This window comes from Hemibagrus wyckioides, linkage group LG24 (assembly GCF_019097595.1).
Source record: "Hemibagrus wyckioides isolate EC202008001 linkage group LG24, SWU_Hwy_1.0, whole genome shotgun sequence".
Lineage (NCBI taxonomy): Eukaryota > Metazoa > Chordata > Actinopteri > Siluriformes > Bagridae > Hemibagrus > Hemibagrus wyckioides.
In genome coordinates, this window is record NC_080733.1 from 7,621,588 (window position 1) to 7,646,771 (window position 25,184).

At 41.4% G+C, this 25,184-nt stretch overlaps 1 protein-coding gene across 3 annotated transcripts; it reads right to left on the reverse strand.

Annotated features, from left to right (window-relative positions):
• Positions 1 to 460: 460 nt before the first annotated feature.
• On the reverse strand, positions 461 to 23,488 carry ahdc1 (AT hook, DNA binding motif, containing 1). Of its 3 annotated transcripts, none has more exons than XM_058378301.1 (6): positions 23,014 to 23,488; positions 21,559 to 21,746; positions 17,849 to 17,932; positions 6,552 to 6,586; positions 1,961 to 6,434; positions 461 to 1,776 (listed from the first exon to the last, which is right to left on the reverse strand). In XM_058378301.1, exon 5 carries the CDS (start codon positions 6,222 to 6,224, stop codon positions 1,989 to 1,991), a length of 4,236 nt encoding a protein of 1,411 aa, XP_058234284.1. In that variant the 5' UTR covers positions 6,225 to 6,434; positions 6,552 to 6,586; positions 17,849 to 17,932; positions 21,559 to 21,746; positions 23,014 to 23,488; the 3' UTR covers positions 461 to 1,776; positions 1,961 to 1,988. The 3 variants fall into 3 exon arrangements, with proteins under 3 accessions (XP_058234284.1, XP_058234283.1, XP_058234282.1); XM_058378300.1 differs by having other exon boundaries at positions 21,559 to 21,750; XM_058378299.1 differs by lacking the exon at positions 21,559 to 21,746.
• Between the last annotated feature and the right edge of the window lie 1,696 nt (positions 23,489 to 25,184).

Here is a 25,184-nt window from a genome sequence, read left to right on the forward strand (position 1 = left end):
GTTGTCCCAATAATAAGTATTCACCAGTTGTAACTTATTTTTCCTAGGCTACCTAGATACCAGAACAAAAAAGTCCATTTATCTTTCGTTGTGATGGAAACTGTGTCCAATCAGCAACAAGCATGCAATATTCAGTAAGGACTTACCTTTTACATAATGATTTCATTTTTATGTTTCTGGATTTGCTGTTGTGTTTTTAGTTTTAGTGCTGAATTTTCAGAAAAGCTGTTGTGTTTTTGCTTTGTTAATGTGTTTTGTACTTCTGGGCCACCAAACCCATTGTCCCTCCTACTACTAACCCTAGCGCTATAGAAATAATAGATTACTTACTGATGTGATTAAATTTTTATAGATGAAACTGTAATCATATATTTTGTGATATTTTTTAATCTCTGCTTTGCCTGCCTTGTCTAATGTGTAACATTCTCACACCACTCCACAGAGCTGAGGCTGGACAGAGTTACGCAATGATAAGAACAGAATGTGTATTTAAATATTCCCACCTTAGATACAGTATATGGAACAGACAGATACAGTATTTCATCACAAAAAAATCACTGTACGACACAGCAGACCACAAGAAATAGGAACAGTGGAGAGAGAAAAAAGGAGGGGGGAGCAGTATGAGTAGGAGATTAGGCATTGTCCACACCCTGAGTTCCAGACCTCCATGCTCAGAAAGACTGGCCTCTCAGCACCTTTGCCAGAGCAGCATCTTTGGGGTCAGTGCATGAGTGTCTGTCTTCCTGACAGAAAATTACAAAAAAAAAACAGAGACAAGAACTGGGTGTTGGGCAGGGTATGACCATGCTGCAGGCCGTGATCAAGAACAGGGAAAGAAGGCATTTGATTCAGACAAACCCTATTGGACCAAACCACCCTTGCTTAAAATGATTGCAGTAACTATTTGCACAGCATCAAGTGGAACCATTTAAAGTCACTTATAAATTACATGTCATAACAGAAATTCCATAACATTCTCATGATAATCTTGTAATAAATTTACAGCCTTTGCAAAACGTTCTCCACGTCTGTAATTGCTATACTTCAGTTATTTATGTCATTGCATTGTTATTTCTGGTGTTGAGTTGGTCGGTGTGACTTATGTACAGATGCTGGTATTTTGGAGCAGACAGCACATAAGGTGGGATAAGGGGGATAAAGTCTGTGTAGAGAGCAGGGTCACCATCAAAAACCCTGCAAAGGTGGTAGATTCTGGGGAGCAAGTAATTAATCTCTATTGACATGGCCAGAAATGATGTTGAGACTAGAAGAGACAGATAGACACAGAAAGAGAATCAGAGCAGAGGAAAAACAGAGAGATCAGTGTGAAGTCCAAAAACATTTGCATGATCTCTCATGTCAAATTGAACAACTGTAGCAGGCATATCTGGATTTCTGTTTAAATGAGTAATATTTGCATTCTGAGGATTTCTGCAGTTCACCGAAGGAGTTCTTCTAGTTGATATTAGCAGTATGTCCGTCCATCCAGAAAAAAACAACTCCACCCAAGCTTCACAACTGGTCTTGTGCATGTAGGAGCATCTATCTGTGTATACATGTGCTGTTTCAGTTTTTGTGTGTGTGTATATGTGTGTGTTTGTGTGTGTGTGTGTGCGCTCGTGTATGTGCATGTTTGTCTTGATTGTCACTGCTGAAGAAATCATCTTTTAGTCCACAATTCCAAATCTCCTTAATCCTATCTAACAAGTTTCTTCTGTAACATCACATTCTTATAAAATATTAGAAATATGAAAATGGTGTAGTCCAAATCATCTGTTGAAAAACAAAGAGAGAAAATGTATAAACAAAGGTGTAAAGTGTGCAAATTGACCATGATTATTGACTTCAACCATGCAATAATTAAGTTTATAAACTAAACATAATGATAATTACAGATGTAATGTTAATATACTTGATTATTTTGTGTCTCAAGCATGTTTGAGAACTACTGTCTCACCTTTATTGAGATGGTGCAATAATGCTAACTACAGGCTGGTGACAGTGAAGCCTTCATCACTGGGTTGATCCAACAGTTGGCAGAGAACCCCCGCTCGGGAACTTTGGGACACAAAACGGTGCCCTACGGGTGCATAGGTGTCCATATTACCATGATAACCCAGCTCTTCATGCTGGGGAGAAGAGTCTTGACTCCCACCCACACAAGAAGAGGACATAGTATGTCCTCGGAGTAAAGGTGTAGTATAAGGAGAATGGGGTGGTGCTCTCATCCCAGGGCTAATTAGAGACATGTCCCGTTTGTGTGAGGGCATAGTGATGGCAGTGGAGCGCAGCTCTTCATAGCTCTGGGGACTATGAGCAACACTCCCACTTTGCCCATACCAGCAAGGAGAGCTACTGTAACTGGGTGAGTCATACTGTGGAAATTGGTCTTTTGGCGCACGGTGTGGACTCATGGCTGAGCTACACTGTGGCGGAAGGCGGGGACTAGGGGATAGTGTAGGGCTGAATGTCCTGGTAGTATGTCCATATGTCTGAGGGGTAGGTGTAGGTTTAGGGTGCTGCTTAAGGATATCTGACTGAATTGACAGGCTTGGAGAAAGAGAAGCAGAGTCTGAGGGGTAAATATGGGCAAAACGTTCATCAGAAGATGGAGTAGAGGTATGGGCAGAGTAGGGAGAGGGGTATTCACAGAGCTCAGGGGCATGGCTTAGAGGTGAAAGGCTACTACTATCTCCACTGTAATAATCTAATGTTTCCTGGTATATTCCCCCTGAAGAAGTCATCTGCCCTGCTGTTGGGGGGACTGCATGCTTTTGAAGTTTGGGCTTTGGTGGTAAAGATCGCTCTCTTTGGCAAGGGGAAAAGCCTCCCCTGCCCCTACTCCCCCTAGCCTGTCGGCCGGCAGAAGCACTACGCTTTGGTCCACCTCCATGCACTGGAGGGCTTGCCGGCGATCCTGGGGGCATATGGCCTGTTTCTTTCTCACTCTGTGCTTCAGACCGTTTCTTTCGTCCTCTTCCTGGTTTAGTGCCTCCTTGAAACAAAACATTCTGACTCCAGTTATATGAGGGGCCAGCAGAATTTTCATTCCAATCTAACATCAGCTTCTCCAGGCTTGACAGGCTTGACTGCCCTTCAGACACTGGTGCATCCCTGGGACAGAATGTCCCCCCCATGCTTCCTATCCCTGTGTGGGAGGAATCAGATGAGGATTCAGAAAATGTGTCAGGGCAGGGTCGCTGCTTTGCCTTTTGGGGTGTATAATTTGAAATGTCAAGGATGTCTTTGGACTCAGAGCTTGTTGCGCTAACTCCATAGTCAGAGTACCCATGAAACTGGTGAGCACCAAATCCATCACCACCCCAGGTAGATCCCCCTTGTCTGTAACCCCAAGGAGCAGAGCACTGGTATTGTCTAGAACCTTCAGGGGGAGAGGAGGATGAGAAAGAGCTAGTCTTTGATATTGACATGTAACTTCCACTTGGAGATGAGGGACCAGTTTTCTCATTCTGCTGCATAGGGACATGGGTAGGCCCAGGATATGCACTATATTGTCGCTTAGTAGAGGCTTGATAATTTGAATAATTTATGTGGCGTTGTGTTGAAGAAGCAGAGGAAGTTTTGGTGCCATAGGCAAAGCTGCAGTCACTTGATCTGTTCTGCTGCTGAGTCACTGGGCAAACACCTGCTCCTTGAGGCATATTTCCACTATAGGTGGAGGAATATTGGCTAAAACAACCAGAAGAAGGATGAGGAGAACTGGGTGAGCGAGAGAGGGAAAGCGCAGGAGATTTGGGGAAAGAAGTGGTTGGGGACGTTTGGGATACACTGTATAAATATGAAGTCCTAGTTGCAGAGCTGCTATGAGATTGGTTTGAGGAAAGGGAGCCTCCTTCCCCAGTACAGCTTGCTACTTTGGGGCTTCTTTTAGGGAAAGCAGGAGACCAGCAATGGGCTGCGCCTGGACTGCTGCCCTCATATCCTGGTGTGATTTTACGAGCATCTTGTCCTGTTGGACTGGACATGGAGATGTCCAACAAATCTGAGGAGTCATCTGAATCAAGTAAAGAACGAAAATATCCTGCAAACATTCCCTGGCATTCCTCTGCACTGCCAGTTCCTCTCATTCCAGGGCTATGGTATGCACCACCTTTGCTAGTTTCAGAGGATGGAAAGGTTCCACGAGGTGAGCCCTGGTAACTACCGGGTTCTGGATCACACTTTTCTCCCCAGCCACTAGTTCCATTTTGCCAGTCTTGATCCAAAACTCCCTGGCCACCTTTTAATGTTCCATTCTTTCGTGAACGCCGCTTTCTAATCTTTTCCCCAGTCACCAGGCTTCCTTGTTCACTCAATGTTGCCCTCTTCATTCCACCACTAGGTCCTTTCCCCCTTTTTCGTGGAGCTCCTGGTTCAGACAGAGGAACTTTGCGCTTTTTGCCAATTGTCTCAAAGAAATCACTGAAGGATCGTTTAAAAGCCTCAGAGCACCCAGTCATACCCCCTCCCCTCCCTCCCATGCAGCCTGCACGACCACCTCGCCTACGGAAACCTGTGAGGCGATGCAGTAGCGTGGACAAATTTGGGTTTTCTGGAGATGTATGGAAGGTCTCAGGTTCGGTTGGAGTCCAACAACGTGGTGGGGAACAGCGGCCAGTACTGGGAGGTTGGCGGTTTAAGAAGGCCAGTTTAGACAGTACATCTGCATATTCAACTTTAACATCATTGGTGTCATTAACATATGAGGGCAGAGGTGAAGGAAGCTTTACCCGCCGACGCCTCCTGGGTTTTTTGGGCTCTGCAGCGCTTGCAGCCCCAGCTCTAGTCTCATGCATGTCAGGCTGACCTGGTAAAGCCTGTTTAGGGGGCCGCCCTCTTCGCCGTTTCAAGATGACAGGGAGCTCTCCTGGAGGAAACATCACCATTACACTTTTTCCATTGTTTTTCATTCGAAGAAGAGCAGTGGGTTCCCTTGAAATATGTGCACCTATCTCTCCACTAGATCCCCCTTCTGGTGCTTCTCCTACAGTACACCCTTCCCCATGTGAACCCACTGCCACAGGCTCTAGAGAGGAGATCTTATAGCTTTTCTGTCGTCGACTAAGATGCACAGGGATTCTTGCAATTTTTACCACTATCTTTCTCACACCTAAAAAAGGACCTCGCTGTTTAGCTCTCTGTGAATTCTGAATTAGAGTGCTGCCTTCACTTGCTGTCTTCACAAATGGTATTCCTACACTATGATTTGGCACCATACGATTTGAATTATTTGGAGCTGGTGAAACCTCAAGGGATGAAGCAGCCACAGCCACTTCTAGAGGACACTCTTCCCTTGGTCTTATCTCTTCTCCTCTCCAGATGTTCCTATCCTCCTCTGCCTCTTTTTGTTCTACTTCCCTTTTCATTACATTATCCTCTGCAACTCTGCGTAAACGAGATGACTTGCGAAGGTGGCAGGGGAAACGTGGCCGACCAGAACTCCTCAGGGTATACTTCCTCTCAGCCTCCATAGGGGTGTTGACAGGATTGTGGCTTGCACTAGAACTATGACCTAATTCAGGGTTAGTTAAGGGATTTCTCTCCAGCTTATTGGTATTAGAGGGTTTGTCAGAATCTACCTTACTTGTAGAAGCAGGGCTTGGTTGAAGGGTTGAATAGGTTTGTGAGAGTTGGTTGGTATGTAGTGGATGGGCTGAATGGACAAGGGAAGTGTATGCTTCAGTCTTTGGAGTTATAGACAGATCCTCTGGAACAAGAGAGGTGTCCTCTTCTACAGTTGAAGATCTGACCATCTCTGTATGTGTATGTTTGTGCATCATTACATCTCTCTCAGCATGCACATGGGTATCCATTTGAATATGCATTTGAGTTTGTAAATGTGCGTTGGAGAGTTCTGTGCGAGTGCTCTGTTGTTGTGAAAGTGGTTGTTGGTGTATGTGCATTTGTGGGAGTGTGTGTGACTGAATGAGAATTTGCTCATGCATGTGCGTTTGTTCCACATGGTCCATCTGTCTGCGTCTCCTTGCTCTGCGCTGAAACTGGTCGTCATGATTACGTAGACCATTAGCAAGTGAAGGAGGTGAAAACAATCGATAGTGTGGTGAAGCAGCTGGGTCAGAGCCACTTGTGCCTGCTGAAGTGACTCCCGGCCCCATATCTCCGATCCAGGAGCCTTCACCTTCACTGCAGTCATCCCCACCCAGGGCATCACAAACCAAACGCACACTTCCAGAACGCAGACGGCCTGACAGTCGACTCATTGCCTCTTAAATTGATAGATTGCACTAGTTCACTGATATAATTTAGGCAGTAAATATCCGCCTATGTTTTGTTAATGTGCAGTGGTAGACCCCTAGGCAAGTCCCTCTTTCTCAACTTGCAGTTCCTTGCTCAGCAAATCTGAGTACAAGACTGTCAGTAAACAAAGGCTTCAGATTTCAAGTCCTTGAAAATTATCCAGCAATGTTTGTCTGTGGAATAAAAGAAATAGTATAAACAGTATATAAACAGTAAAACATATAGTTGTTAAAGTAAATATCAATTTCATTTTATTATTATTCTTTAATGATAACTGTTATTGATCTTACCATTTGTGTTGCTATGGTCATATATTGTGTTATCCCTGTGGACAAAAGGACAACTGTTACCATAGTGATACACTTAGAGAATCATTGTAACCCTGGCAATAGAATATGAGGGGAGTGGTTACCATGGTTACAGTTTTCCTATCCAGTGCAGTTGCTCAAGAAAACAGTTTTTACCATAGCAATACAGCTTGTGTCACAGTAACCAGACTATGTAATTAAATAATTAAATAATTATATTATATTAAATACTAGTTACCTATGTAACAAACCATACACAGTATATCTGGATGCTTGTTTTCAATGAAAATAATACTCCACTCAAACAATTATTAAACTGGATAATTAACTAAATCACATAACTGAAGTGGGGTGTACTTGTCTCACACACACATACACACACACACACACACACACACACACCGACACACACACAGGGCTCCTTGGACAATGCAGAAAAAGTTAAACAATGAAGTGTGAATACTGATCAACAGGGGGCAGCAGAGGGATAAGAGGAGTGGTGTCAGGAGGGTTGGAGCGTTCCTCCGCTGAGAGAAGGCTGCATGAAAACCAGAGCTTGTAGGTATGGATGAAAAAGGACAGAGAATCAGAGGGTCTTGGCACTTTGTGTTGCAACAACCAATGATAGACAGAAAAGCATGCATATATATTAACCACAAGCATGTGTGAAATGAAAAGTGTGAGATAAACTACTGTATAAAACACCAGGCACCATACATTTTTATATAAACATTGTCCTACATGGCTTTATTATACCTGCTGCATTAATGTGAGAAATGAAAAAAATCAGTGTTAGAGGGATTTTTTAACCATATTAAGTTACATATCATGTACATGATAAAAAACAAAACATCAAGGCTATCTGGGATGTTACCTGCAAAGAAAGAAGAAACCTGGAACAACCTACTAGCCAGTTTCCTTAGAAACTACATGACAATGCAGGTAATAAACTTTAAGCCATTTTACAAGGAAAGGAAAAGGCTGTATTTCTGTATTACTGTTGTACTGTTGCTCAATATAATAAATGTTTCACTACTTAAAAACTTTTCATTTCATATCATTTCATTCCAAAAATGTATTTTAATGTGACTAAAACTTTTGCACAATATTGAATATTTTTGTAAAACAAAAGTCTGTAATGACAAACAGACTACAGATCTACAGTTGCAAAGCCCATACCATGCACACTCTCACTCCCACTCTCACTCTCTTTCTCTTTCTCACACACACAAGCGCTTATACACACACATTTCCATCCATCACTGTTGCTTTTGCACATGGTTCTTATTACTAACTGGCGAGGAGAGGGGAAGCAGGGAGAGAGGAGTAAAGGAGTGGAGCAGAAACATGTGCTGTGGTGCTCTGGGCCGAACAAACCCTGCCATGCCTGTGTGCTTAAAGATGCACTGGCAGACAGACAAACAGACTGAGGGAAAGCAGAAACAGAGAAGCAAACTATCTACCGATACCAAAAGACTATTTAACCAAAGAGTATTCAACTATATTGTTTTTGGCATAGACAGCAATATAAGTATTAGCTTCCATAATACACAATAAGTAAAGGTATTCTCTAGAGAGGAGAATGAAGATGAGATCATACATGGGCTACTTAGACTGCATGAGTGTACTTTTCTCAACTAGAAGACTCAAAGAGCCTACAGCTTTTAGATCTGCTGCATACATCACCATGCTCTCTCTCTCTCTCTTGTGTTTTCTCTCTCTCTCCCTTTAATTAATGCCATTAATTAATTAAGCATCAGTCTAACTGAAGACAGGAATGAGTACAACTGCAGATCACCACTTTAATTATAGTCACACACACACACACACACACACACACATACCTCTTTCTCTCTCTCTCTCTCTCTCTCTCTCTCTCACACACACACACACACACACACACACACACGTTTCATCCCATCCCTTTGAACGATAGTGTGTCTGGAGCTTCTCCTCCCCTTTTCACTCTGTTTTGGCCGCACTACATTTCCCTGCCAGTGCATGCTAGTGAGCTGGAATTACTCAAAAACAAAGTAAGTGTCCTTCTGGGTGTGCATCATAGACTTAAACAGAGAACCTTGTGTTGGTTGCCTGCCAGTAACTGGATTAATAATTCGACATGTTCACCATTCCCACCACCACTGTCAAGTACAGGCTTTTCACCACTTACTGCTTTTCTTCTCCAATTAGTTCTTATTTCTCGATTTATTATTAGTATTTTACACGTTTTTTTAATCTACTATCTTATCCTTTCCTCTAATTTTCTCCACAATCTGCCACAATGCACTGTGGGTAACAAAAAAAACCAAACCATCTGCTGACTGTAAGCCAATAACAATACTTTCTGTCACAACTCTGTCCAGTCTGCTTATGTTCCAAGCCATAACCAACAAATAACAAAAGTCAAGGGCCGGCCAATAAGCGCTTCAGGTCATATTTTAACCATAATGTTTTAAGAGTCTTCTTAATGTGATTATACAATTCTCAAATTCAAATTCAAATTCAAATTCAAATTCAAATTCAAATTCAAATTTTATTTGTCACATACAAAATCCTACACAGTACGACATGTAGTGAAATGCTTATTACGACTGTCCTACATTTGAAGAAGAGTATAAAGTAAACACAAGTGGACAAGAAAAGTATAGAAATATAGGTAATAAAAATATATATGGAAAAATAGGAAGAATAAAAACTATCTTAGTAGAAATTCATAGATTATTTTGAAGATGTTCAACCATGTAAACACTGTTGTCACAAACATACAGAAGCGATCGGTCCACATCTGCAATGCAGCAAGAAAAGCCTGAGAAGAAGTGTTTAACAACTTGAAAATTGTTAATGGAAACCTTGCACTATGACTAATGTTCTGATGACGGACCAAAACACTGTCTTAAAAGCACAGAGAAACACATACAGAAATGCACACCATTGTACAACCCACATGTGGCCCTATCTCCAGCTCTCATACTTATAATCTATTCTCGCTCAAAACCTGCAACATTTTTTATTATTTACTGATACAGTTTGGGTTTTGTGTTATTCGAACCTGCAGCCTTCACACTTCACACAGCCTTCACACTTCACCCTGTTGCTCAGGACGTAACATACAGTAAATCCTAAATGTAATGGTTTAACGAAGATTAGTTTTCAATCACTTGAGTGTTTTTTCTTCCAACTTCCAACAAATAGATTTATCATTTTTATGACTAAAGGCCAGTACCTGATACTGGCATCCTTTTAGCAACCAAGTACAGTCTGCCTGAGCAGGATGAAACAGAATTAACAGAAGCATGACGCTGGTGTGAGTTAACACATGTTCACCTGCGTAGCTATGTTGTGCGTAGCAAAACACACATTTGTGGTAAAATATGTTATTGGATCTGATCTAATGCCTATCCAGGTTTACTCAGTATCAGATCCCTTACTGTTGCTGCACTGTGCAAATGTTTTGAGTCAGTCACCTCGCAAGGTGGCAAAGCATCAAAGAATAAACATCATTCTCTTTCAGTATTTATTTGTTCACAAATAAGCCTGTGGATAATTTTCAAGAAATTGCACTAGGTCTTGTCCCAGTTGTCTTTTCGGGATTTCGACTCTGGCGTGTGTTCACAGTTAACCCTTTCCTGATAAATCAAAGTCAAATTCCTGTGTAAAAGTGTGCGTATGAAAGGGGCTGCAGAGCCTGATACTCTTAAGTAGTGATGGTGGTTCTGGAGTATGTGTGTAATTACACAAGTGTATGTGTGGGTGTTTGCGCAATGTGAAAGAGCATGGTTCTTTGTGTGTGTGTGTGTGTGTGTGTGCATGTATATATGTGCATATGTGTGTATTTGTGTGTTTACACAAGTGCGTGTGTTTCAGTGGGTGTGTTAGGGAAAAGCACTCACTCAGTTCAAATGAGAGTGCAGTTGTTGCTAAGATACAGGCAGCAGCCCTGACAGTGTGTGAGGGCAAGTGATGGGGGGGGAGGGTGAGCAAGACATACAGAAAGAGAGAGAGGGCAAAAAGAAGGATGCAGAATGGAGAGTGAGGTGGGAGAGAAAAAAGGGGGAAGGAGAAAGGGAAACGCAGAGAGAGAGGTAGAAGTGGGTCACACGGTCCACAGAGACATTTGGTGACACTCTGCAGAAGAAACACAGCTGTCATCACACACACACAGGCACACACAGACACACACGTATATGGCCACATGAACACACTTCGTCTGCCCTGTGTCTCCTCTCCAGGTTCCACTTCTTCTGCTCAGCATTCCCTCAACGTTCTCCAGCGCTCCACTTCTCCCTTTCCTGTCTCGCTGGTTGTCTCTCATACTGCTCTCTCTTTCACTCACACTCATCCACTCTCACTCCCTCTTCCCACCTCTACATGGCCCCTACCCCCTACTCCCCCCCCCCACCCCCCCACCCCCACTACCCTCAAGCCAACTATCGCTCTCACCCTCCCTCACTTTCTTCCTCTCTTCCTCTCTCATCCCCAGCTGCAGGAAATTCCTAATAATCTTCATCATCAGACCCTGTCTTCAACACCAGGTCCTGCCAAAACACGCGCGCACACACACACACACACACACTTTTACTACATCTTACTTTCTGTTTCTCTCTTTGCAGCAATATTACTTCTGTGAGAGTGTACATGTAGTGGTTATTTTAAGAATTGCAGAGACCCTCCAATCCACCCTTCACTCCTCCATGGGTCATGTGACTACAGCACCAGCTGGAAAGAAACATCCAACAGCAGGCGAAGAGAGCGAGAGAGAGAGAGAGACAGACAGAGAGAGAGAGAGAGAGACAGAGAGAATGCTAGAGACCTGTCTTGCATTCTTTCACTCTTACTATGCATCTCTTTCTTAATGTAAACCTTTGTAGAGACTACAAGGCCAAACAACTATTCATAATATTTTTTTATTGTACAATTTATGGCTCCCCCAATTAATGAAACATTATTGACTGTAATATTGGTGAGCTTATTGAAAGTTAAATAATTTCTCTAATGTTGCAACTATAGATACAGATATAAAGTTAATACATATGATTTAACTGTCTTTGTGGTCAAATACTGTGTAAATGACCTTTATTTATTGGAGATTCATTTTATGTAGATTTTTTATGACTATGCAGCAATGTATCCATGAGTTGGAATTTATGCTGTATATTCTGGTTGAACCGTTAAAGTTGCAATGTGGAACCCTCTAACAGAGCATTTCACTTTTATATAAGGTAAGAAACAGAACCATTTAAAAAGCTAGAACCCATTACCCATACAGAATACCTTGAGCAAACCTGTTCTCTGAGAGCACAAAGACCTGTTTTAACGTATTAAAATGATAAAGTGGAAGAATGAAAGGAATTTGCTTCTACAGTCATGAAAAATTATTAGCAATTATTATTATTATTATTATTCACAAACCTGCAAATTCAAAACACTCTCCATGACTCAAGTTATTTGCAAACTTTCAAGTAAAGGGCTGATTTTTGTACCTATATGACCTCTTTGGCACAAAAAACACTAGTCAGAAATCATTTATTTTGCTCACGAGATCACACTGGACTAAAAAAAGCTAACGTATATTGATACGTAACTATGATGATCAATTTAGATGCTTGATGTTCTTCTGCCCTTTCTGTCTCACCTTTATTTCTTTAAGCACCTCACTTTCCACTGCATCATTATTTTCAACTTATTCTTTCACATTACAGTTTGTCCTTTAAAGCTGTACCCATTCTGTGTCTCATTCATGGCAGCTCACTCACCCGCTGCCTCTCTCCCTGTGCACATTGTGTTGGAAAACACAACGACACGTGCATGCACACATATTGAGCGAGACCTTGAGGCTAGCGTTTTGGAGAGGGGCCTCTCCACTGCGGCCCTGACTTCCTGACATGACCAGTGCACACACAAGCGCACACACACACACACACACAGACACACACACACGCATATACACACAGCCTGAACCCAGAGCACCCCCGTTCCACTGTTGCCGTGGGAGACACTGCTGCAGAGCCCGTTGCCAAGGAGAAGGGCTGCTGGCTGCCTGTTTAAACAACAATGGCTGCCTTGTGCGCATTCCATCTCAGGAGCACACACCAAGGTAAGAGCAGCTCTCATGCACGCCTGCGCGCATGCAAACACACGGACAGAGACAAGTTCATGAGAGTCATCTTTCACTACAGTCCGGTATGAAAACCCCGCAGTGGCTCTTCTTTACTCTGTGCATCACCTTCACTCCATCCTTCTACCTCTCCATCCTTTCTCTTCTTTTTTTCACTCTGTCCTTAGTCGGAATCTCAGGACAGTAGTTTCTAGGGAACTAATTCATCTTTCTGAGGCACATTTTTGTGTTTTTCCATCAGGGTGACCGCACACATCCACTCTTACCTACTCTCGATTCTGTCTGTAGATCCTCTTCTCTGTCTTTCTCTCTTATCTCCCCTCAGTGCCCCTCCCCTTCCCCCACTATCTTCTTCTGCAATGTGTCTCACTCAGTCACTCACTAACTCACTCACTCACACACTCACTCACACACTCCCTCTCTCTCTCTCTCTCTCTCTCCCTCTCTCCCTCTCTCTCTCTCTCTCTCTCTCACACACACACACACACACACACACAAACATGCACACACCAACACACTCTCTCTCACAGCTCAGAGTTAAGCTTTCTGTCTCTCTATCACTCCCTTTCTGGCAAAGGAAGTGTGTGTTCCCCAGGGGGAGCTGGGCTCATTAACTTCCAGCAGACAGAAGAGCGTGGACGAGAGAGAGAGAGAGAGAGAGAGAGAAGGAGAGAGAGAGAGAGAGAGAGAGAGCCAGGGGAGAAATACAGAGTAGTGAGAGACTAAAAGAGAAAGATAGAGGAACTAGAGGACGGTGGATGGGGGAGGGCGATAGAGTCCGCAAGAGAGACTAAAGGTAGGATAAAGACAGGAGATGGGAGAAAAAGTAGAGTGAGACGGATAGACAGAGCAAAAAGCAACAGCAAGAAAAAGAGCAATTGACAAAAAAAGGAGAGAGAGGAGCAGAATTCATAACACTCTGCACACCTCAACCTCATCCTTTATCAGTCACTTACACTCAAATAATAATAGCAATAACAAATAAACAAATGATGTGCTTTGAGCTTGGCTTGTGGCATGCACACACACAAAGAGAAAGAGAGAGAGAGAGAGAGTCATGATTGCTGTTGGAAGATCCAATTTGACTTACAGATTTTGTATGATAGACTGTTTTTGATAGTGGGACAAGCAGCTGTAGACTTACATATAAAAGTCTACTAGAAGATACGGGGAATATTTGTGTGTGTGTGTGTGTGTGTGTGTGTGTGTGTGTGATTTTCCAGCAGCAGTGCAGTATAACATGGTCTGGTTACTAATCCAAATCCAGAACTATCGACACTCGTGTTCGTTTTATATCACATAACTGTCCTCATGGAAGTACAAGTTGTTCTCTGGAGGCTGTGAGGTGATGACATCATATCCCAGGCAATGCTACCTAACAACAGCAGCAACAATTAAGGAGCTTCAAGTACAGATTTATCTTTTTCTCTTGTGAAAGTCATAAAGCAGCTGCTCCAATGTAACTTTCTTGGTTATCCATTAACTTTCGAGGTTATCCATCATATTTGATGGGAGTGTTATTAGATGAAGACCCTACAGTCTGGCAAGGAGACTATAGTAAGATATCCTACACCACAAACCACATAACAGTACATTATGGACATGATTATCATTTCTAGATTTCTGCTGAGGTTTTATCTGAGTCATTATGAGTTTCTGGAAAAAAAAGACAAAATGAAGAAAGCTTTAAGGTGCTAAAATACACTATATGGTCTAAAAGGAATGTTAGCACCTGACCATCACACCCATATGTGGTTCTTCTGTTGGTTCTTAATTGTAAAGAATGTCTTTGCATGCTATACCGGTATAATATCTCTACACTGGAACTAAGTGGCCTAAACCTCTTCCAGCATGACAATGCCCCTGTGCACAAAGCAAGCTCCATGAAGACATGGTTTGCCAAATTTGGAGTGTAATACCTTGAGCATCCCTGACCTCAATCCCACTGGACAACTTTGGGATGAACTGGAATAAAAAGTGCACCCCAGACTTGATGCATTTGTGATTATTTCATCTGACCACTATTTCTAGCTCCACCCTGTTTTCATTTCTCTGTCCATCTGGCAAGATAAGTACCAAACTCAGGACAATTACTTAGTAATAATACAAGGATTTGGATTTTTTCTTTGAGGGCCCGGGGCGATGGGATGTAACTATATATTCAACTGCACACTGAATGTAATTAAAATTTTCTCATCCCAAACCTGCCTATTATTAAAGCTATGTGAACGTACAAAACAATCATTATTATAATTATTATTATCATTTCACACAGTAAATTACTCTAATTTAAAGGTACTCTATCGGTAGCGCTCCTGTCAGTCCATTGAACTGGTTCAAACAGTGAACACTACTTGTTTTGTTTAAACAGTGAATGCAAACTTCTGACCATTTCATGCACTACAGGTTCACAATTAAAGCGATACTGAACACTGAATATCCAATCAAACTGATTTAGAGAATCCAGTCAACAATAGAAATTAAATACATGCAAATACAACACGTTGCCCATCTTTCTGACATTTTTGGCATGACTCCAAGTAAAGAATGTAATGTAGAAATATCTTATAAAGCGCAGCATGCTTTTCTCTGCATACAGCCAAACATTATAGTAAATCTAACTTGTAATAAACCTAGTGACCTGTAATAAAATGATGGTAGTTATATTGTTCTGAGTTTAAGAACCATGGTTAGCTTTAAACTCCAGAGCAACACCATGACAATATCACTGCAGAGTAATGCTTACAATAAAACAGTTCAAGTTTTAAAAATGTGACATGTGACATTGAGTATGTTTCATGGCATGTCAATAATGGTTAGTGACTACATTATTACATATTTTTTTCCCTGATACCTTCAGTAACTGAATAGCTGCTGATTTTTTTTTCCCTCAAGGTTCTCTGCTTACCTTCCAAGGTCCAAAAACATGCAATGTTAAAAATGACCCTAGTCATGAATAAATCTGTATGAATGTATGTATGCATGGTGCCCTGCGGTGGACTGGTATCCCATTGTGGGTGAATTCCCCTGCCTTGCTCCCAGTGCTAAAGGGATAAACTCCAGCTCCAACATGACCCTAACCATGATAAAGCAGCTACTGAAGATGAATGTAAAACTATTTTGAACTATACTGCAAGTAGATTTCACAATTGTCAAAGCAGTTTAGCTCCCATAAGAAACCAGTAAAAAAATTCTTGCTCCCATTTACTCACTGAAACCAGTGACTCATCTTTTGCTCATTACCAGGGGGACAAGTCAGGATTTGTACAGACATATAGCTAACATGAGGTCTACTACGACAACCACTTGTTTCAGCTTTGGCCATATTTTCTGCAGATGCCTCTTCAGACTGAATGAAATGGCGTGATGAAGGTTTAATTAACCACTTTTCCCTTTGTGGCTTCTTGATGGCATGTTACTTTTAACTGCTTAAGTAGCACTACTAACTACTGACCAAGCGTACTGGCACTTTCTTTCTAAAAGCTACAGATTTTACAGACTCTCACACTGTTTGAAAATAGCTTATTTCTTGTTCTCATTGCAAATCCAATTAAGATTAATTTGTATTTTATTTATAATATTAACTGAATATTGGTCTTTTATGTAAATAAATCGAGATCCTTTTCTAAAATAATAAATAATAATACAAAAATGGGGTACTTGTATTTGTAGAGATACAGTCATTATCCTAATTTTGTCCATATTTACAGCAGACAGAGATTTCAACATATGTATAAATGCTTTATAACAAATGAGTAACACACATGAAACAACCACACAAGCATGAGCATATTATGAAATATTTATGAATGTGATGAAGAGGGTTAGACTGATACCCCTGAAGTATGTTCAATGAACAAGAGCCAAGAATGTGAATCCTGGTTCTTATGACACACTCGGCTTTACGTGAGTGTCCTCTAGTGTCTACAGTCCACTTAAAAATGAACCGTCTCTGCCTGGTAATGTTTCAGAGTGTATTAATGGTCAATGAGTAAAAGTGAGCAGATAAGCATGACAAATAAAAGAAAAAAATCTGATGAGTTTAAAGCCACTAAAAAGCACTAAGGCAAGCAATCCAGCTGGATTAGAGAAAATACAAGCATCATCTTCCTACTGAAGATGGAGATTTGGTTTCCTCTACTGGCAACTTCCTCTCACATCTCTCGCTTTATTACACGTCATTCTTCTCATGTCCACCTCTCTACTCTTCTCTTTTCTCCTCTCATCCCCTTTCCTCTCCTGTTTTCCAGTTTTCATATGAGAGCTTTGGGTGTTATTAGTCACAATTTCAATTTGCACTATGTCTTACTTTGTAGGTTTAGAGAAGATAGACATAGGCATTTTATATGCCGGGTTTTGACTATTTCTTTCTGCAGCTCATAGAAGTCTATTTCAGCACCACCTCAAGCTTTGTGCAGTCATCAACATTGATTATGAACCTCAATAGGATTGAGATGTTTCAGTCAGAACCTACATGTTGTAACTGTGCAGTCAGTTTCGCTTGTGATTTGTAAATGTATCACTGAAATGATGTAACTCAGGATTCATAGTCTTAATATATGAATACTAAACATGTTAAATAGAAGTTACAAACACTGTTGGAGATTTTATGATTTTCGGTGTCTAAATGTGACATTTACATACTGTTACTTTTGACAGGGGAAAAAAAAATTTACAGCCTCCCCCACATCCCTTCTCAATTACATTATCCAGAAACCTTTTGAACACGGTATCCTTATGTATCACTACGGCTTTTTCCTGCTGATATAATTTTACAAATCACACCAGAAAATCTCAATGAATGAATGGTCGAGCAACTGAGTCAGAATGAATGAGTCACCCTGAAACGAAGTGCGAATTGTATTAGCAAAAGTTGGCTCCCCTGTTTGCCAAAAGACTGTGAGGATGACGTGGTTATGGAGGAGGAGGAACTGTGGGCCGAAGGCTACGTCTCTTTTTGCTTGGAGGAGAGTGGAGCTAATATTTGAAAATGAAGCATGCAGGTATCTGCACAGGCTGCTTAGCATGTCATGCGCTGACATATTTCATTACATCCAGAGGGAGGAATATATTTCTCACAACACACACACACACACACACACATACTTCCCACTCAAAATGTGTGCTAACATATGCAGCATAACAAAAAAAACCTCACACTTACCTTTTTCTAGATTCTCTCAACTGATTCTCTTCTCACTCACAAATCGCATGTTTCCATGGCAATGCTACCCTGCCAGTTTGTTACCTGAGAGAGACAGGGAGAGAGAGAGAGAAAGAGAGAGAGAGAGACAGAAAGACAGAGAGAGAGGGGGGCTAAGCAAAGTCAAGGTTGACATCACCAGCAAAGAAAATATAGATAGATGCCATAAAACTCCTTAATATGTCCTGCTGATTTTCACACTTGAGTACTTATCATACTCCTTACACACACTCACCTGTGCTGTCTTTATGTAACACTCCAATGAGCATAAAACATTTCATGAGGCCTGGGTTTCTGTTTTCTCATTCAGGATTTTCTCAAAGAAATATAAAGTCTTGGTCACTGCATACAGGCTACATAATTAACATATGAAAATACAATATACAATAATTGTAAACCAGCACACTACACTGTTGACACTACACTTGCAAACCAAGTCCGAAAATGCTGTCCTGTGATAGTGCATCCATTTTTGGAGACATTAAAAACAGACCTAAAAACAGGTCGTAATCAAATTTTCTTAAGTAGAGCTCTGTTTTAAAGCATCTAATTTTTGCATATGAGCACCTTAAGCTGTAAGAAAAACAAATTAAGACAAAAAAATCTAAGTTATTAGCAAAAGATACAGCAAGGAATTGCTGAACAAATCCGTAATTGGAGGGTCTTTTATCTAGACAATAACTGGTAATATATTACGTTGCACTGGCCTACTCTACTAGCTTCAAGCTTCTGAAAAAGCAAACTGACATCTTTTGTTTCTGTCCTCAAAAATCAAGTGGGTCCAGTGATGACATTTTAACTCTTCAGGACACTCTTTTTTAACGTGTACCATAATATTATGCTTTCTTTAGTGCAAAATGATGGACAGTGAATGAACGATGGATGATGGACACCCTTGAATACAGAATTATACGTATTTTCCATCCTTTAAATGAATGACGCAGTGGGTGGCATTGCCGCTTCACAGCTTCAGAGTTCCCAGCTGAGCACAGGTTACTATCTTCCATACATATTCTCCCCATGCCTATATGGTTTTCCTCTGGGATCTCTGATTTCTTCCCACCTACTAAAAAACATGGCAGTATGTTAATTGGCTTAGATAAATTGCCCTGACGTGTGAATAAATGTGTGAATGTGTGCACTGTGCCCTATGATGGACAGATGTCCTATCCAGGGTATATTCCAACCTAACAACATGGGTGCTGAAGGGATTGGGTCCAGATCCAGCATAAGTATATGTTCTAGCATGTAAAGGCCTTTAGTCAGGATAAATAAGTTCTTCTACGGTTTTTCATGCAACTGCTTCACACTGCACTGTATGGAAACAAATCATTTTTTCAATTGTTAAATAATCCATAATGTCAATAGGGATGTGTGCTGAATTTGGTTCAGGGAGTAGAAACTTACTATACAGTCACATAATATGAGCTAGGAATACTGCAAATCATTGATTAGTTAAACACAATCCTCACAGTGTCATGACTCAAGTCCACTCTGCCAACTCTGACCACTAGGTTTGCATCTTAAACTGCATACTGCCAGACTAAATAGCGTGCCAGAATAGTGTATACCAGTTTCTTATGTAATGTATTTGCACACTTCTTTGACAGAATGCAGTTGAAAGCATTTCAATTACTTAGAGTTGATATTCTGCTGGACTTTAGAGCACTGAAATCTTGAGTAGCGTCCGACACTATTTTCACTGAGTACAATAGAATATTGTTCGGTCTGCAGGCTTATATCACTTCACATGACAACAAATTCCAACCAAAAAAATCTGACTTCAAAGCTTACTAAATGTTTGGGATTTTCTGTTGAATTCATTTATATATATATATATATATTTAAAAATTCTGAATGAACAGGCAGGAATTTTGGAGGGAAAAATAAAGCCACTAAATTGTCACAAAAAGGCTTTTCACATGACTAAGTTTTAAAATTGGTCTATTAAGAAAGACAAGATGCAAATAAGAGTGGTGAAAAGGTACGGTTTAAATGACGATGTCTGGGATATATCACTGTTTTTTTGTTACAGCATGCAAAAAAAAATTGAATAGAATAGAAAATATATATCAATTCTTTTTGTTTTTTAAGGAATTTTTTAGAGCAATTTTCCCCTGAGCACATTTATGGTTCATTTTACTAGTCGATGTTATGCTCTACAGTAGCTTCTAAAGCTAGAGACACAATACATCTCTCCATTGTGCTGCTGTTTGTTTGGCACTCTATTTATTACCTAAAGTGACCAACATCAGACATGTACTTTGGGTGCTGTATTCTTTTCTCCCTAATCATGTTACATCATGATACATGTTACATCACTGCTTAAAACTGGCAGAACACTGAACAGATTCACAGATGCAAATGTCACCACCCCATAAAATCCAAAGTCATTGCTTAAGACTTTTGGTCCTCTGGGAGAACCCTGAAAAGTTCTATATAGAACCTAACAAGAAAAAGGTTTCCAAATCAGAATAGGTTCCAAGTGGAACCTTTATAGCGTGCTAAGAACGTTTATTTATTCTGCAAACCCTTGAAAAACTCTTTTTTTCTCAGAGAATGAATGGACAGTTTTGGATATGGCTTAGTCCACAGTGCTTTTCTGCCTGCAAAAGGCTGTTTGTCAGAATTTGTAGTCATAGCGCCAAATATTCTAAGACTGGAGAAAGCATGTGAATCCTCTATAAAATGTGAAAAGAAAGACTTAGCATGCCGTTTGTAAGAGGGTACATATGCTACTTGTTAAACTTTCAGATCATTTCAATGCATTGTTTCAAGAAATTGAGCTACCTCAACTGATAAGCACCAAAAACTGTGCCGTGTCTTGTGATCCTGCTTACATGTCATTTTAATCATTAGAATCGAATGATACAATGGTTCAACCTTACAGCTTTAGCAAACAGCAGCACCACATTAGAGCTGATTAATCTTAGACATTATCTCTGTATACCTGATGTACAAAAAGGATCTGGTATTTTATTTAACATTTATATGCATGACCTGCAATCTGTTGCTCTATAGTGTGCAAATGTACTTCTGTGTCTGCATCTTGTGACTCACAAAGCTCCCCCCTAAATAATTGAGTTGGTTCAGTCTCTCATTAGAGTTGGCTCAGTATATAGAGGCATGCAGAACACTCGGATATACAGAACCCCTAGACACATACACAGACTCTCACTTTCCCTCATCTATACCTCCCTCCCACAAACCCTGGCTCAGTGTCCTGCAGACAAAATTACACACACACACACACACACACACACAGTGATGTAGATCAAGTCAGCTTTGCTGCATGCCCCAAATCCCATTACACCCACCCAAGCTTCCTCTCTCTCTCTCTCTCTCTCTCTTTCACTCATACATATACAGAGGCACACACACAAACACACAAACACACAGACACACACACTCTCTTAAGCTAGGGTCAAAGGTGAAAGCTCTCCTAAAACCAGCTCTGTCGGCCAGGCATGGAGACAGATGGAGAGAGAGGGAGAGACACAGAGGAAAAGAGTGAGGGAGGAAGAGACATATAAAGAGAGAGCGAGAGAGAGAGAGAGAGAGAGAGAGAGAGAGAGAGTAAAAGAGATGAGCAAAAAGAATAAGAGAAGCAGGAAAGGGAGTGTAGTCTCATGGAATGTGTGAGGTTATGTATGCATTGTCGTGGTGCTTACATCTGTAGCATCTTGAGTCTTTCTGAAGCATGTAGGACAATGGCACTGTATGTAAGATGGCAGAGACATGACTGTTTTGACAGCTACCACCAAGGTCATGCTGGATCTCTTCTCTCTGCCAATCAGAAGTCTCCAGCTGGGGTGGCCTTCTAAATTTTCTTTAATAAAGGTCGCCATGGTGACCAGAGCTGTCTGATGGACATGCACACACACACACACACACACACACAAAATGCATAGCCTTAAAAGCATGTACTGAAATACAGCAACCACCAAATTGGCTGCCATTTCAGTGTGCAACCGGGCCACTGTGCAAATATTTGATGTAATTGATAAATCATGCACAAATAAATCAATAGAAAAACAACAAAAATAAATAAATTCCCATGTAAGTCTCCATGTAAATTTCTTTCCCAGATCATTTTTATGATCTTTGCACATAACTACCATGTAAGCCAGTGTATGACTTTCCACTGTATGTCTGAGCCCAGAGTCAAGGTATGACCAAAAAACATACTACCATACAACATCATACAGTGTGTCAAAATATTATGCCACTTCAGCAGCCGTGCTCAGAAAAATGCTGTGGCCCCTGAAAGGTTAATCCAGTGAGTTCTCCGGCCCAGACTATCAGGGTCCACTTGGGTCCCCCTGTGTTCTCAGCCTTTGTCCACCTTCCCTTCCTACACATGTAAGAAGATAATTATTGTGACACACTATTCAGTATGTTTGAATGCGGGTTTTACTTTTGAGGCAGTGGTCAAAATCTATTGTGGCAAATTAAAAAAAAAAGGAAAAAAGATTCAGACGACTATGAACTTTAATTGGCATCTGCGGATGTACTGCATAGCCAGAGAGAAAGAGCGAGAGACAGAGGGAGAGAGAGAGAGAGAGAGAGAGAGGGGGAGAGAGAGAGATGCGGCGGGGGGGTGGCGAAATTAGCTAGACTAATCAAGAGAACCATAGGCGGGCTTGAGAGCGGGCGGGCGTGTGAGTCTGCTATAACGTCTAACCGTAATCACAACCAAAACAGCGCCAGACGCACGCGCCGCCGTCACTCAACAAATGATATATTTTAACAGCGCTTAAGAATTGTTGCTCAGCAATCATCCATGTCTCAAAATGTACATAACAATTGGTATTTCTCTCCAAAATACATTTGCAAGAACATGGTACACTCGTGCAGAAATGGCCCTTAAAACGCAACATAATCATTTACCTATGATAGACGTGAGGCTACAGGAATCCACAATGTGAATGACTAGGCTGAGAGGAGCGGGGCGGAATGTATGAAGCGCTCCCTGAGCGCGTGTGCGCAACTGACTTATGAATGGCAGCGATGAGGTTAATGGAAATTCAACAGAAAACACAAACCCTATCTAAATTCCGAGCGGCTCGGGGCAAGACTGGGTTATGCAAATGTGGAGTGTGAAGGCAGACACGCCGCGCACTCACCGGGAGGCGAACGCACTTCACGCTCCGCGCTGCTGCAGCGGCGCCGCCGAGCTCCTCACGCGCGCACCGACACCAATCACACCGATCACCGCCAAAACACCGGGACACGCAGCTGCTTCAGCCTCACAGGTGCCCGCGCGCAGAATGCGCTCCACAGTCTGACCGCTTTCGGGCATCTCCCACTCGGCTGTCTGCCGTCTTGCGACGGTGAACCAAGCTGTTCTCTGTCAACATCTGGTGAAAGGTTGAAAAAAAACCCTTCTGAATTGAAAAAAAAGGATACTATATGAAAAAAGCGCCTGTTGTCGTTGCTACACTTGAATGAAAACGCATAAATGTCAGAGCGTGTGAAATCGTGCGCTGCAGTTTGACGCTGATGCGCCCGGGGATGGAGACGCGTGTCAGATAGCAGCGAGCGCGTTCCTGCGCCGTTTCTCTTCCCTCTGCAAACCCACTGACTCCACGCTACCTCGCCAGCGCGAAGTGCAAACGTGCCTAAAAGCAGCTCCTGGGCTTCCGTAGATTCTTAGAGCTAGCGTTTCCCTGCTGGGGGACTCTGGGTATTGAAGTCTTTGCTTTGTGTTTGCCTCTTGTGTGCGTAAAACAAGACAATTATGATTCCAGGACCCCTGAGCAAACAGAATACCCAGGGGGGACAGAGGGCATTAACCATTCATTAGTGGAAGACAAAATTGCACTGGTACCTTGGGACGATGATAAGTATTGTTTGAAGAATCTGGTATTATATGGGTTAGGAGAAATCAAATTGCACACTCTTGGAAAAAAAATTAAAGCTAGAACCCATAGGAGTAAACCCTTTGGGGAACCTTTAAAGCTCTAGACTTGCAAGCTGAGTGTTTCCCAATCACCCAATCACAAAGGATTTCATCTAGACTCATTCTGAAACATGAAGTAACAGAAGACCCAGTGAATTCCCCTTGTTTCTAAGTTGTGTGTGTGTTTAATTGTGAAAATGAAGTGAAAAGAAATAAAGTTAATCTGCAAGCAGTACCTAGCTTATCTTTCTTACCTCCATTCTCATAGAAAAATTCATTAAACACTTCCAACATGAGCTAGATCTACAGAGGAAAAGCATTAACTATACATTTACATCAAACATAAAAAAGTTAAGCCCCAAATGAAAACATCCACTCTGCATCTGACGTTTCATCGTTGACTGCCATCTTGTGGCAGGTTTTAGTAAACTCAAAAATGTTTAATCACGCTGTGCATAATTATCATTGCGTATATATATATATATATATATATATATATATATATATATATATATATATATATACACACACACACATATTGCTGCTGCAGTTGTTGTTGTTAGGCATTTACAAGCATTCATTCATTGTCTATACCCACTTAGTCCTAGGATTCCTAGGGTCACAGGGGTCTGCTGGAGCCTATCGCAGCGCACATAGGGCGAAAGGCAGGGGTACACCCTGGACAGGTCACCAGTCCATCAAAAGGCCACACATAGACAAACAACTACACACACACTCACTCCTATGGGCAATTTAGAATTACCAATCAACCTAACGTACATGTTTTTGGACTGTGGGAGGAAACCGGAGAACCTAGAGTAAACCCACACAGGCACGGGGAGAACATGCAAACTCCACACAGAAAGGCCGCAGCCTGTTTGACCCCGGGATTCGAACCCTGGACCTTCTGCATCTGCAAGCATTTGTGTGATAAACCTATTCATGTGCTAACATCCCATGACTGCTAATATATCAAATAGCATGTAACTATCATGACGTTATATGCTATAGTTATACTCTATGGAATTTATGAAATAAACATTCTCAAAAATAGAACTTTCTTTAGTTCTGGTTATTGCTAATTTTTAGAGTTTAGTAAAGCAACCATTTTCATTAGAATTTCAGCAGCCAGCAGCCTTTCTTTGTAATATTTGTAAGTGTGTTACAATCAAAACACCTTAAAAATGCAGGTGTTATGTCAACTCTCACGTCTTATAAAATTCATTCATCATTTCATACAATGTTTGTGCGTAATGCAAAAATCTGGAGAAAGAATAAGGAACGGTGCTGTGTTTTAATAATTGGTTTAACGATATTCTTCAGCTCATTCCATGAGATTTCAGTGGAGTTTAGTTTCATACACAAGCATGATCATTTCTGTGGTATGTGAGGAAT

What these genes read in the sequence shown, in the direction of transcription:
- ahdc1 (XM_058378299.1), bottom strand. Translation starts at nt 6,224, where the DNA reads ATGAGTCGACTGTCAGGCCGTCTGCGTTCTGGAAGTGTGCGTTTGGTT.